The sequence below is a fragment of the Daphnia pulicaria genome, chromosome 6 (assembly GCF_021234035.1).
Source record: "Daphnia pulicaria isolate SC F1-1A chromosome 6, SC_F0-13Bv2, whole genome shotgun sequence".
NCBI lineage: Eukaryota > Metazoa > Arthropoda > Branchiopoda > Diplostraca > Daphniidae > Daphnia > Daphnia pulicaria.
In genome coordinates this window covers 693,469-708,289 of record NC_060918.1, presented here as the reverse complement: position 1 = coordinate 708,289, position 14,821 = coordinate 693,469, and the positions used below count along the sequence as shown (strand labels likewise).

Genomic DNA, 14,821 nt, shown 5'->3' with positions numbered 1-14,821 from the left:
AAAATTGGTTAAAGCAACGCCTTTTAAATCAACGACTGCAAAGGAAGCGGGATTTGATGAACAAAATATGGTTGCAGAACCCCAGTGGATCGCCTCAAGGCATGGCGGGAAATATTTCCCAGAGTTCGCATGGCCAACAGCTGATCTACAATGGCTAATAATCTGCAACTTTTTTCTGTTTCTTTTCATCAGTTTGAAGTACAAAAACATTACGATTTTACCAATCAACCAATGTATTCCAGATGGACATAACTCTATTGGCATAAAATCTCTTTATCTATGTATCGTGTTGGTATACAGTGATGGTTGTTATACACATTAAGAGTGTGGAATACAGTCAACAGACAATTGTTTTCCTATTGTCAGGTAGCTCAAGTTAATTGGCTACATTAAACACACAAAACAAACACCATGAAAAAATCATAATTATATAAACCAATGAGTGCTTGTAAGAAAGATTCTGGTGCGTTCATGATAATGGGGTATCTTTTCTTTCATACAAGACTCACTCATTCTTTTTAACTTCAACCTTGTTCTCTAGTGCTTCAGCCGGATGATCTTCATACCTAAAAGTGTTAACAATCAATATTTTTGCTCTATCTCATAAAACAAATGCACTTACTTGAACAAGGTCTTGATGTCTCCTCTAACTAATGCCAAGAATAAAGGTGTTCCCAAACAAGCAGGGACAAGGTAGAGTAGTGCAGGCTGGGCATGACGGTAAAGGTGCATCACTAGAATTGTGGCCACCAATCCCATGAAGTAAGCAAAGAAAGTGGCATTGAAATAGAAGTTGGTTTTCCTCTTCAAACTAGATTGATAAGAAAGAGGAGATCATTTTCTGCCATCTACATATTGTTTGTTGATGAAAAACACCTGTTGTCAAAACGAAGCAGAAGGGCAATAAATATTCCTGGAATAACAATGTCACCCAGACCAAGCATGGCAAAATTGTTGGCATCCAATCCTTTCTCAAGTAAGTCTTGAGGGAAGACCACTAAAAATTAAAATAGTATGTGTGAGGCAAAGAAATCAAGAAAAATCAAGGAAAAATACAAAATTTCATTACATTTAATAGGAGCCTCAAAGGATTTGGCAACAGTTACCATGACATTGGTACCAAATACCCAGAAGATGTCATAGAAGAAAAGACCTCCAAGAAGGATGCATCCAGTAACAACATTGTTCAAATGTAGAAGTTCAATTCCATTTACGGCAAAGGCAAATCCTAGCAAATTATTGGCAATCCAATGCTGTGCTCCCAATAGATATATTATTTATCTGAGCTGATTTTTAAGTATGCTTCTTTGTACCTTTTTCAGAAGGTACCAAACTCCAATTCCTGAGCAAAGTCCCATGCAAACTAGATCATGTGAAGTGAATTCATAGTTTAATAGATCTTCAGTCTGAGGTGCTTTGCCTTTGACCAACTGCAAGTGAAAAGGAATGTTTGGGACTGAGGCTGGGATCAATTTAGACACAACAGGACTCAACAGGTGTGTCAGGGCCAAAATACCCAGGAAGAAGAAGTAGCCTGTGAGGAGATAGTTTATGTAGTCTTTTGATATGATCTGCAATGGAAATTTAGTATGATTTGCTGTTTCAGATTAAAGTGTTTTAATCAATCTCACCTGGAAGAAAATATAAAGTCCAAATAACGCACAACTAGCGATTATGGGAAACATGGCAGCATCTTTCTGAGTCATTGTGTCAGGTTTCTCCCCAGATTCCTTGAAAAAGACGAACAATATTAGTACATGTTTCACCAGCCCCTGACACAAAACTGCTAAAGTTACAGAAACTATGAAATATATGATTAGGGATGACAATAACTTGAATTTATTTGGAACTGTTTGACTATACCTTTTGTTCTTTGTGATGCCGAACGGAACGAAAAGCACCAATCAAAATTGGTACGAGTGCCATAATAACTAAACTTCCATATGCGATAGCCATTCCCTCCGGTGTACTCGGCACTCGAGCCGTAGTATTAGCGGATGCATTCACGCTTTCTTGCACTTCTTCGGCGACAGGCTCGGCCATTTTCTTGAAGGATTACTTAAAACGTTTCGAATCTTGTCCTTAAAAGATATGACACTTGTTCGCAGTTTCTGTCAGTTGCTTTAACGTAAAAGAAACACGCGCAGCTAAAAAGTGACGTGTGAAAAGCCGAATGTAGACGAGAGAGAATCAAAGTGACGTATACACAATACAACGCTGCCAGCTACCTTTAAATCTCTTTTTACCTTGCACGCACGACGCACCGCCCATGCACCGCCTACTCTGCTTTTGACTTATGAGAGTTCTGGCTGACTCCTCCTGTCCCGTGTGAAAAAATGCAGTTAAAGAAAAAAGAAACCGTCAAAATTTTTTATTTTAAAAGTTACATTTATCTATTCCTTGATAAGAATTTTAATATCTTCAGCAGAACTCAATGACAACATGGTTCGAATTCTTCGTGATCAGTGTACTCTTTAGTTGTCAATGTACTACACACTTTTAAAGACATTTGCACACCGGCAATGTCTGCCAGAAACGATACAAAATAAACAAAAGTGAGAGATGAGAGAGAAGACCATCAGATTCAAACACACGAATCTACCACCCAATGTGTAACAGAAATGAATGAATCAGCCCAAATGTGTAATGTGGGTATACAAAGAAACTTTGTAGCTTTTTTTTATATAGTGTTATTTTTTAGTTTGTTTGGTTGATTGGGATTCACAGTTAAGAGGGAAACAGCAGGACAGAAAAAAAAACGCAAAAATAAACATCAGACAACACAGTTCGCATTCGCACATTTCTTGGCCGAATGAAATTATTAACTAAGGTTGCAATAGATGATCAATATTAGCAAAGGCGCACGAGCCGAGACCGTTCTGGGCCATGAGTCGCAAAAGTTCTCTGGCATGTCCAATGGCCAGCTCCATGGGGGGCCTTCTGGGTAAGTGATGAGACTCCATTATGGCTGAGTTGAGAGCAGCGCAAACGGGTTCTCGCTGGACGGGGTCAAGCTGTTCGCTAACTGGGCTTTTCCAAGGATCGGCATACGCCAATAAGCTAAAGGCATCCTAAAAATCATAAATAAAATAGAAATCATACATTAAAAAACTATATATTTAAATACACAAGCAGCTTAACTAACCCTTAACATCTTTTTATTGGCATCGTTCTTTCCGTGTTGTCTTCGAAGAGTGACACTAAGGGTTTGCAACTCTTTGCCGAAGTCAAGTGTCCTCTCCATCGCTGCCTGGTTGCCACCACATAATTGGCGTCGTGTGCAATTGCTAGGACCTGCGACATCAACTTCTATTGCAGAATTGAACGGGAAATTAAGAATTTATAATGTTGTACGAAATATATTAATAAATACCCATTTCAAGGATGCTGTCTTCTTTTACGCCAGGATCTACCAGTGTCTCCCCAGTACCAGAATGTGAACCGTTCTGTGAGGCTCCATTCATTTCCACGTCATTGTCCGTTTCTTCCTGCATATCTGATGACGCAGCAGTTGCAGATGACCCATTGAGATGTTGAGAAAAAGCTTTAGTGGATTGAATAACTGATGTTTGTACTGAAGAATGACCGGGACTCGAGCTTCGTGATCTCGACCGAGACCTTAAACTGGAGTGAGCTCTGAATGAAATAAATACAAATGAATTCGATTAAGTGAATAATATATAAACATATTCATTTTATTCAGGTACCCCTGTGAAGTTCCGAATCCACCATAATTTGGGCTCATGCTTGGACTACCAGAATTTTGTGATTTCGGACTTCTGTTGGTTGTTGAACGAACTTCTGAATCCGACCCGCCAACCATTTCAATGAACTGCCGAACTTTCAACAAAAACAACAAGTTGGGACGAGAATCAAGAAGGGTCGGATACAAAGTCTGTGTAGTCTCAATTGCTTCGCCCATCCTTCCACTCAACACCAGACGTTGGATTCCTGTGAGAAATTGGGAAATGTTAGAACTGTAATAGTTCATATTGAAATAAAACCCGAGTTACTTACGTTGCCTATTTTTTATTGAAGCTACTTCTTCACCGAACTCTTGACCGGTGGATCGTGCAAACGCTTCAGCCGTTGAACAATAACCATGATGTACTAAATATGTGGCTATCATTCTGAAAAAAGAATAATTAAACATTGAGAAAATTGAACAAAGAAATTGAACACTAACTGCATATCTACCTTTGTAATGAAGCTTCCCAATGACCTTGTTTGTCGGGAATGGGGTAATTAAGAATGGTGGATGCAACACGTGCCCTGAGTTCTCTCATATCATCTTCGATGTCATATACAAAGGGAGACTGACCAAAGTTGGTGTCTACAATTTCACCTGGAGTCTGTAATCCAACGGTGGGGTACAGGTTTGAAGGCAAGTCGGCAAAGGCCGTTCCAAGATTGTGTCCATTCTTTGTGTAAAAGCAGGTGTTATCGATGAGATTTACTCCACAGCCGATGACGTCGTTTGTTGTGAAAGTTGGTCCATAAGGTTGACCAGAACCAGATGAGCAAAACGAGTGACCATCATCACCATGATAACCATAAGAATGTTTATCCCAGCCAGGTAACCGATTCATGTTAACTCCTTGAGCTGACAGACCAATTCCCATATACCTACACAAAACCAAGAGGAGATGAAAATGAGAAAATTTTTTTACTACTAATACATCTAATGCATACCCATCTCGTCCTTTGCTGACAATTTTTACTTCAAAATAATACAGACCACATGCTGATGGAATAGGATGAGTAGCTCTTACACTTGCAGCATCTTTGTGTGTTTTTCCGTAACCTAACATGAATAAGAAAAGTCTTATTTATCTCAAAATACACCAATAAATGCTTTAAATTTAGACATTCTTTCAGAACTACCTTTATAATGAACTCTAAGATTATTTTGTGACAGGCCAATGAAATTGTATTTATCTTTAGAACTCCAACAGCGAGGCAGTGGCGTGTCCTCTTCATTAACGAAAGGATAAAGCATTTTAAGGCGATCCAAGCTGTTAGACGTCGCTGATCCACAGCTGCTAGAGGAGTTCTCCATTTCGCCTTAAGACTTTTAATTCACTCCTCTCGAAAAACTCGACAATTTGTGTAAGTTTTCTTTACAAAAAAGCAATGCTACGACGTTTTTATTCACGATCACTTATCAGCGAAACAAAACAGACAACCTTTGTCAGAATACTGTGTTACACTCGCTAGATGGCTAATTGAAGAAGTTTAATATTTGCCGTTAGGTGGCTCTTGGCCGCTACTAAACAAACCGGCAACCACTATTTTTGTTGTTAAAGAATAATGTTTTCGTTCAAAATATTAATTCGAACGTGAATTGTTTTATTCTCCAAGATTTTTTTTAAAGGGAATTTAATTTCAAATCGAAAAAGACAATCATCCCTTAAACAAATAGGGGGTAACACTGTAACAGATACATGCCTTGAGGCTTGAGGAAAACTAAAGGAAGTCTTCTCTTCGTCTGCACGTCCAACCATCTATGATGACAGTCACGTGCAACAAGCAATGAGTGAATGTCCACGGTAGTACTTTCTCTTAGTAAGGAACATGAAATATGGAGAATGGAAATGGTAATATATTCAATACTTTTTAACTTAATTGCTTAGTAAAAAGATATGGTAAAAAGATGGATGTTCGGTTTTTCTGTGCATGATGATATATCCATTTAAACCGAACTAGAGTCTCTGATAATTTTGATGAATGGATTAATCTGATGAAACCCATTTGTGTGCTTTATAAAATGTGTTTTATAAATTTGTGCTAACTCTGCATTTTCTCTATTCTAACAGGAAGTTGGATGCTAAGTGCAAAATTGAAGCTGTACCCTTGTCGATGATAGGATGCGTTGATCTTCTGAGTATGGTATCTTTCTGGTTCAGTTCACATCTCTGATCTTGATATGTTCATTGATGTCGTAAAAACCAGGTACATCAGCTGGACTTGCATTCAATACCTTTTTAATGTTTCTTAATTAAAGCCATAATGTTGTTCTACAGAGGTGATCCCACGCTCTCTATGCGCTACATCTTTTTTCATTTTCAACAAAAATATAACACATTGAGCGTTGGATCATCCCGATGCAACTCAACAGACAGTTTTCGAAGAGATAAAACAACTTATCCAATCGGCGTTGGACGGTTACAACGTTTGCATTTTTGCCTACGGTCAAACTGTTTCGTGTTTCAGCTGGTTTGCCCGTAGGCAAAAATGCAAACGTTTGCCTAGGCAAAACGTTCAGGGGGTGTAAGTAAACGGCGGTGTTTGTTTTAATTGAACATGTGTTGTCTTCTGCTGAAAATGATATCTTTCTGGTTCAGTTCACATCTCTGATCTTGATATCGTAAAAACCAGATAAACAATTGGACTTGTATTCTATACTTTTTAATGTTACTCAACTAAAGCTAGAATGTTGTTCTATACATAGGTCAAATTGCTCCATGGGACAGTGGTTCATCCCCACCTTCTATGGTTGTAATTGCTGGATAATACATTGGACAATCTATGGTAATTATTTCACAGTTAAAGTGGTATAGTTGGTTATAATGATGAGTTACGTAATTTATGTCTTCTTTCCCCATCTGAAAACATGTGAAGTATATTTAACGTTTTACTGAGGTTAAACTTCCCTGCTGAAGCATTGGGTTTCTTTCATCTCTTTTGATAGATTTATATTGTATTTCAATTCAGCTACCATCAGATTGCCTGGTTTGTTGGATTTGGTTGAGCTTCCTCCTGCTCCAGCTTGGGAGATGTAACTTTTCTTCAGTAATGGTGGGTTCATTTTCTACCAGGTGTAACCCCTTGCCCTGAGACCTCTCTGCTTTCTTTGATTGGTTGCTTGGCTAAGGTGGACATTATTCTTCAAATGTGTGTAATATTGTTAGCAAGTATGTTGGCAGTATAAAAATTAATCTGATAACATTTTAACAGGTTTGGGGTATGTGGCAGTCGTGGTATAAGGACAGTTTCCTTGGCTGCCATTCGTATTCTTGGACAAGTCGTAAGTCAAAATTTTTGTCACAACTTATGGCGCGCGGGATCTCCAGCCGTTGTTTTATACACGTGCTGGTCGACTAGTGCCTACATTACACTGGAAGTGTTTGCATCGTTGGACTGAAATGGGCATATGCCATGCCGTCCTGGAATAAACCTCCTACAATTATTGCATTTGTCAAGTTCTTCGTCTATTATTTAACCTAGTTCCATACTTCTAGGGTTTTTTTGCTGAACTCGGTCAGAAGAAGGTGATATCGTTATCGTCAGTGAGTATTCTTTTTTGGGTGTTTTTCTACTTATTGCAAATGATGTGTTTAGTCATCCGTGTTTCACCTGAATTTATGATTATAATCTATGGCTCTGATCATTATTGGGAGGGATATTTTGAATAGGGCTTTTTCATTTGCTAAAATTTTATAATTGTCTAGGTGACTTGATGTGAACCTCTGGCTTTGGTTATTTGTGCTATAGTCAGACTTGGTTGGTGTTCCAGTAAATATTGGTTTGTTCATTATAATACAGCGAACATGTTTTACGTGATGAGAACCTAGGCTAGAGTTTTGAGGTACTTCGGTGGTGTCATGAAATTACTCCTTTCTCGTTCATTACTGTCAAAGATTAATTTAAAAACACTGCATTAGGCATTTTTTTTCTCGGATTTAATGTTTTTATTGTTTCATTTCAGGTAATTGCTTGATGGTTGCTTTCCTGTTTTCCGTACAACGGTGAGTAAGTTTTTTAAATTGTTTAGTGTTGTCTGAATTTAATGATGAATTTTTGTGTGGGAATGTCTCGGAGAAAAATGACAGACCAACCATTGCACTTCCAGATTTTTCATACTTAAAACCAACATTCATGTACAAAGTTCACGTTCTAATAGTTATTTTATTTACAGGATATTTGAATGGCACCTGGGGGGGGGGCAGGTATGAAGAAATTTCATTTGATAACAAATTAGGGTTAAATGTGAACATAGAATATCTTATATCCCCTTCTGAAAATTTTTAAATAAGTGAAGCATATTTAACGTTGTACTGAGGAGGAATTCTACTGTTGAAGTATTAGGTTATTTTGTTCAATTTGATAGATTTCATTTATTTATTAGGTACTGTCTGATTGTCTGGTTTTTTTTGGATGTGGTTGAATATCTTGCTGCTCCAGTTTGGGAGGTGTAACATTATTTCAACAATGGTGAGTTCATTACATTTGCTACTAATTGTAACCCCTTGCTCTAAGAAACTTCTGCTTTTTATGATCGGTGGCTTGGCTAAAGGGGATATTATTTTTCAAATGCGTGTAATATAGTTAGCAGCTATGTTGGCAGTTAAAGATAATTCATTAGTAAAAAATACTACGCACTTCATAAAATAGACGTAATTGTTACAACCATTTATAATTTCCTTATCAAACACGTATTGCTTGTTAATTCAATCTCCCATATTTCCATTATTTCATATATGTAAAATTTGGAACTTCTATTAAGATAAGGATTGGAACATTTTGTTTCATGATTTCTGTCTATGTAGACTTAAGCATATTAACCTGATATTTTACTAAAAAATTTCAGGTTTCATATTTTAAAGCTTGACAAGACTAGTTAACTGTTTTTGTATATTATACAGAGGAAAAATGTTGCCATGAAATGCTCATTACTGTCTAATTACTATCGTACTGAAATCAGTCGCCACAGTCTCTGGACGTAGGACGTTGTAACCATGGTGTTTCACTAATATCATCCCAGCCTTAGCCAAAAAGCAAATTTTTTTGAATTTCTAGATTATCGACCGGTGTATATTTTCAAGTTAGCGGTAGCAAAAAAAGTGGCAATGACATGATATTTTCGAATGTAGATTACTAGATTCATCTTCCAGTAATTTATATTAAAACCATTGATTTAATTATATTATATTTTATTAATCAATATTAAAAGTAAAGTATTGCAGTAGAATGAAGGACTAAAGTATTGCTAGAGGAAGATTTTGCATGCGAGGGCTAAAAATTTCCAACTCCCCTTTTAAACGCGGAACATGATAACAAGTACAATTTTGAAAGGTTAATCTCAGGTTTAGAAGACAAATATGACTTAAATCTCAACACTAGACGTATGATTCTTGCGATCTGGACTGCAATGATGCGGCCGCTCTGTCATCGTTGCCCGATGACCGAAATAATTGATCGATCTATTTCTGTAATATGCTTATTACAATCCCGTAATATAAGCAACGGAAATTATGGCATTGGTTCTATTTGTTTAGGTTTGTAACGAAGCTGTTCTGCACTACGCCATTCCCCGTATTTCATACGTAGCCCGTAGCTCAAATTAGGCATCATCCTGGATCATTTCTACTCTTACTGTGCAATAGGAGTTATCAAGAAAATTTTTTTTAGCATGATTTATTGCTCCCACCACCCCTCAATATATGAGCAGCACGTTCCTCTGCTAAAAACATAGGCTAAAACACACATCGAATTTCTCAGAACAAGTGAAGATTTTACCGGAAGATGTTGTTTCGCCACCAGGTGATGTGATTCGAAATCAGCTGATCACCCCTACTCCCCGCCTCTGCCCCGCCTTCAACAAGTTACGTATTACTGTATTACCTCTTTCTCCATGGCTCCTTCAAGTTTCAGTTCATGGAAACTGGGAATGTCGTACTAGTAATTGTTTTAGAAATTATTCGTTTTTGCCAAGTAAGAGAGGTGATCCATGCCGTGCAGAGCTGATTCAAATTCTGATTGCGGAATGATAACGTTGAAAAACAGAGTTAAAGGTTGACATCCCTTGAATTGAAATTACTCTAGTTCAAAATGTCTTAAATTGTGAGATTATTATGTATATTTCATGTATATGTCTTTCATACATGTACCCTACACATCACAAGTTTGGTATTTAACTCATAGAAAGCCATTTTGCCAAGTCCATCCCTGCTTCTACTCTGGCCAAGACCTTTGGCAGCTATGTAACACACTCAAGGAAATAGACTTGACTAGTGAGGATTTCTTGCACCCAAAGGAAACTGTTCAACAACCTATTCAACAATTTTTCCATTGTAAGGTAAGTGGTTAATGAGTTATGTTTTGTTGTTTATTTGAACATTGTATGTTATAGGATGTTTTACTTTGATTAAGATAAAGGGATTCATTGGATTATCAGCTCTAAATGATGAAATTTTATTTTGGAGCCCATTACTGCTATAACTGCTATCCAGCTTTATCAGGCAATGAGCTTGGTTTGAAAAACTGCCTGAAAAAATCTTAAATGTGACAAGAAATTAGTGTAAGTTTCGATTACTCCAACAGAAACATCATTTGATGCTGTTCATTAATTTGTAATTCAGGAACTCTTTCACTTAGATGATCTCTTGGTTCCAACGCCGCTGCTTTGTTGTTAAAGGAGTCTCTTGAGTGGAGGTTCTGAGTGGGAAATTCTTTGAGTATTGTGTGGTTTTCCCTCCCTTATTACTTGTGCATACAATCTGAGATTTGCTGACCTCTTTGGAGCATTTATGGAAGGAGAAAATCATCAAGACCAAGTAGGAGTGTGATATTTTATATTTCATGATTTATATTTCTCTTAATATTTGAATTGTGAAAAATTGGGATTGAGTGCTGCTATCGCTTTGGCTTTCGATTATTTAGTTGCTGGTGTCACCTTGGCCGTCAATAAACTGTCAATGCAAAACCGACACCTTCAACAAGTAGCCTACACCCACGTGTCCTACGCATCCATTACGTTGGTTGATGCCTTATTTACGCCGACTGGATACTCAACAGTCTGGTCTTATCAAGGAGATTCGTAGTCAGGAGAGGAGCTATCGAAGTATAAATTATCTACTGGATCTGTGCAGGAAGATGATAGCTAAGGTAATTAAACTGAAATTATATTTTTATTGTGAATCCAGTGTTATTGAGTGAATTGTTTATCAGTGTTTTTTGTGCATGTTAATAGCAAGTATCTTTTTGGTTGATATTCAGAGAAAACTAAAGATGTTGAGGAGATGGAAGAATATGACCTGCCAAATAAATCTATCCGCCAATTCACTAAATGCGGGCTCGTATTACGTCAGACTTGTTAAAGCACCATTTCCTTTTTGCATCCCAAGAAAGGTTACTATTGTATGGGGGGGGGGGGATTGAAACATAGGTGTGGTTTTATTTTAACATCTGTATTTCAGCTAGAATGGCGTTCCATTCTTGCCTCTCATATGTTCGGACATGTTAGTTATTGATAGTGTTAGAGATAAATTATTTCTTCCATTCACAGCATTTTGCACTTCCGAATGACAAGCATGCAACCAATTTCCAGCAGCAGACTAAGTTATCAGTATGCTACTAAATTGTTCTTGCATAAGCATGTAATTAAAACTTTTTTTTTCAGACCAGTTGGATTGAAATTGTGTTTCATGTTGCCGAAAATATGTCTTTTCCTGCAACCTCTTTCTATAGAAATGGAACAGGTTATTAATTTTGACCTGTTACTATTACATAGTGAATATTGTTTTGATTACAATTTTATGTTTGTTTGTTTTGTTTCAGCCGTAGCCGTCCGCTAAAGTTAGTCCGCCAGAGGTAGAGAACTGTGGCAAATTTCCGCCATTTCTTCTCTAGTCGAATTTATCATTGAACTTGCTGTAAAATGAGGGTATTTTTTATTAACTTCAAAATGGGGTCTAATAATTGTGTTTTGTTGGTCGGAACAATCTTGCCAACTGTAGAATTATTAAGAAAATTGTATGTTGAAAAATTTTGAAGCGACTGAATATTTGCATTTCCTCATAGACTTATTGCAGTATACGACTATCTGAAGCTAATTTTTTTCCTGTGTGTTTCGATGATCATTAGCTAATGTTAATGGAAATGTTGAATTTCAACTCTGCTAAGCATTTTTTGACATTGGTTGAAATTGAATATTAATTTTATTATGATTATAGATTATACTGGCATAGCTGCTGTCCAATGAATGCCGTCTATGCTGGTGAAAGACAGTATTACGGTCATTTGACTGTTCCTTGGTGATTACGAAAATGCAACCATTATATTTGTTAAATTGTTATTTTTCTATGCCCTTGACCATTTATATGTTAAAAGATTGACCATGAGATACGATTGAGAGGATGAGGAAAAAGAAAATGGGGAAATATGTGCGATTTAACTAAATAACTATTATATCTCGAGAAAAATTTTATAATCAAATAGTATATTTTATCCATAACAATTCACTCCCATTTGATTACAATTTTTTTTAAAATAAACTATCCGCCAATTTCATTTGAATTTTTTTTTCCGTTGTTTTTCTTTAATATAATATTCTTACAAACAAACAATTAATTCCGTGTGCAGAAAGATTATTCCTGTGCCCAGAACAATATCTGGAGAAGGAAGAAGAGAAAAGTGTGAGACCAATAATACTAGAGAGCGTTTAGTCAAACTAAATATCCTGGTTAGACACATGACTCTCCAATAGTTTTCCTCAAGTCATACGCCTTTCAAGTCTCCGTTCGACCAGAGCCATCCTCATCCTCCTAGTTATCACAGCGGGTGAGTGACCGCCGGCGGGCGTTGGTTAGTGGTTAGTTAGGGAAACGGGCCCACAGAAAAGAAGAGATCCCAAATATGCACTTGATGTAATTTACCTACATCTACATAATTTATTGATATTGATCAAAAGCCAGCTCTTCTGTAACCGTCAACTTCTTCAAATTGTAGCACAATGGCGAAGGGTTAACCTGAAATTAAATAAAATGACTAACTGAGAATGCAGTAAAAAAAAAAGATAATGAGAAGATACCTGGTATAAGTTGAACATCTCTCTGCATATTCCACTAGTGGGTAAGGTCTGGAACAGTGGCGAGGGATTTAACTGAAAAGATTATTTAAATGTCAATTTAAAAATAAGATTGCATTGACAGCAAGCAATACCTCAAATGAATCAATTGAAAGGAACCACAGAAAGGAAGAGCTCAGCTGCTCAGGTAGGTAAGTACTTGCAAAATGGTATGTCTGCAATATCAATATCCCCTAGAAAAATCAAACAAAAACCTCAGGACAAACACAATTGATTGTAGATGTAGAAAATGTTATTTAGTTGATGTGTTCAAACTGCAGCTCACCATTATTAAAATTGGAAAGAAAGTGAAATGACGACTCAAAGTTCTTGGATTCATTTGAGATTCACCATTTACAAAACATGCATCTGAAAAACAAGAACAGAAAATTTGTAAGATTGCTGTGTAATTACAATTTTTTATTCCATTTTTAGTATAGGCACACAGCTGCAGGATTGATGACAACTTAGAATTCCTGGCCAGCTTCAACAATGGTCGTCATTACGTGGTAAATGATGACAAATGGACTGTAAATATGCATTAGAACATTTAGTTAACATGATACCAAGTTCTTTCATCTTTTAGGTTTTCAGCTTCAAAAACATTGATAACTTAGGCTGAATATTGATTTCACTTTTCGAATTCTTTCAAGAATTTTCCACACTTCAGCTGTCACGAGCTGTATTCTGTCTGCATCAGCACTGGCATCATCTAGCGGTTGTTTTTACAATTCAGAGAATTTTCCAGTGTGCCGCTAGATGGTGTTTGTATTGTTTTTAAAATGGCGAAATGTGTGAACGAGTTATGTTATCTTTTGTATTCGAATTTTCATGTTTTACTGCCCAAAACCAACCAATTATTTACATTAAGCTTATTTTGATTTTTATAACAACATTGTAGCAAATTTTCTATTACTCACTGTGTACCAATTGACTAATTGTGTACTGTATTGGAATTCTAGAAAATGTACCTGCCGTCTAGTCATCTGATTAAATTTGGACCCCATTTTAAGATCAAATTGCTCAACACTTCTTCACTTAACTCAAACCCCCAGCTTCATCTGCATCATCCTCTCACATTTTAGACAAAACTTTGCCCAAAAGTTGTGGCATAGGATGTATGGTTACAGGTAAGCATAACCTTCCGATTTTAATACCTCATCATACATCAATGCAATCAAATAATTTCAAAATTCACACCCATTTGATCAACAGGTTCATTCTGGCATGAACAATGTTTACACCTTTAAACCCTTTTGGTGGGGATGTTGCGTCATGAAATTCTATTGCTGTCATTCCCTTCATCTCCCACTTCACATCTACAAGAAATGAGTAATAGAAAGCCTACAATAGATTGAGGTAAAGGTGTACTTCTATGCACTCTTGCATTCTATTGTTCTATGCATTCTTGCTTTATCATGTTATTAACTTTGGATTCCACCTTGGTTGTGGGTATTTATGGGCCTCATTGCAATGTTAAAACCTTTTTCTGTTCTTTGCTTAGGAATCAAAAAGGTTGTGTGATATGCTATTGCAATTTCATACATTTTTAAATGGTTTGGAATTCTGGAAGTATGCTGACTACTAGCTCCGTTCAACATTTGGTCTTGTAGCAGTCGCATTTTTAGCCATACTTCTCCGCCAGCCGTTTTTTAGTGGAGAGTCGGAGAGGTTGATCCAAAATCCTTTAGTATGACGCAAAAATCTTATTTTTTTTTTCAAGCTACCTTTTAATTTCCAACTCAATTTTTTTACAGCACTATTCGTTACATCTCTGAGATCGCGATTCGGCCGCAGATGTCGATGTTCAACGCAGTTTCTCTATTGGAATTGTGTGGTCCTGGCAAGGAGATCCTTGAGCCAACGCTGGCTTTTGTCCATGACAGAAGAGGGACTTCCACCAACGTTCTGCTCCATCCTTATCTTCACGACGTACGCTCATCTGGCTTCTCTGCTTCTTATGCTGCCACTAAA

The 14,821-nt window shown here is 36.9% G+C and overlaps 3 protein-coding genes across 8 annotated transcripts; all 3 read right to left on the bottom strand.

Moving 5' to 3' along the window:
* Nucleotides 1-215: 215 nt before the first annotated feature.
* On the bottom strand, nucleotides 216-2,196 carry LOC124343700 (minor histocompatibility antigen H13-like). Its single transcript, XM_046797140.1, has 7 exons — nucleotides 1,864-2,196; nucleotides 1,632-1,730; nucleotides 1,314-1,571; nucleotides 1,070-1,253; nucleotides 877-997; nucleotides 623-811; nucleotides 216-566 (listed from the first exon to the last, which is right to left on the bottom strand). Exons 1-7 carry the CDS (start codon nucleotides 2,041-2,043, stop codon nucleotides 506-508), a joined length of 1,092 nt encoding a protein of 363 aa, XP_046653096.1. The 5' UTR covers nucleotides 2,044-2,196; the 3' UTR covers nucleotides 216-505.
* Nucleotides 2,197-2,452: 256 nt separating this feature from the next.
* LOC124343637 (ran-binding protein 9-like) lies at nucleotides 2,453-5,204 on the bottom strand. 2 transcript variants are annotated; one of them, XM_046797042.1, is made up of 8 exons: nucleotides 4,885-5,204; nucleotides 4,693-4,804; nucleotides 4,198-4,626; nucleotides 4,018-4,130; nucleotides 3,708-3,951; nucleotides 3,374-3,636; nucleotides 3,146-3,309; nucleotides 2,453-3,071 (listed from the first exon to the last, which is right to left on the bottom strand). In XM_046797042.1, the coding sequence occupies exons 1-8, from the start codon at nucleotides 5,057-5,059 to the stop codon at nucleotides 2,826-2,828; spliced, it is 1,746 nt and encodes a 581-aa protein (XP_046652998.1). In that variant the 5' UTR covers nucleotides 5,060-5,204; the 3' UTR covers nucleotides 2,453-2,825. The 2 variants fall into 2 exon arrangements, with proteins under 2 accessions (XP_046652998.1, XP_046652999.1); XM_046797043.1 differs by having other exon boundaries at nucleotides 3,146-3,306.
* Nucleotides 5,205-12,648: 7,444 nt separating this feature from the next.
* On the bottom strand, nucleotides 12,649-13,711 carry LOC124343818. Of its 5 annotated transcripts, none has more exons than XM_046797312.1 (5): nucleotides 13,294-13,711; nucleotides 13,134-13,216; nucleotides 12,943-13,041; nucleotides 12,812-12,883; nucleotides 12,649-12,749 (listed from the first exon to the last, which is right to left on the bottom strand). In XM_046797312.1, exons 2-5 carry the CDS (start codon nucleotides 13,185-13,187, stop codon nucleotides 12,672-12,674), a joined length of 303 nt encoding a protein of 100 aa, XP_046653268.1. In that variant the 5' UTR covers nucleotides 13,188-13,216; nucleotides 13,294-13,711; the 3' UTR covers nucleotides 12,649-12,671. The 5 variants fall into 5 exon arrangements, 4 of the variants coding, with proteins under 4 accessions (XP_046653268.1, XP_046653266.1, XP_046653265.1 ...); XM_046797310.1 differs by having other exon boundaries at nucleotides 12,943-13,034; nucleotides 13,133-13,216; nucleotides 13,414-13,711; XM_046797309.1 differs by having other exon boundaries at nucleotides 13,414-13,711.
* Between the last annotated feature and the right edge of the window lie 1,110 nt (nucleotides 13,712-14,821).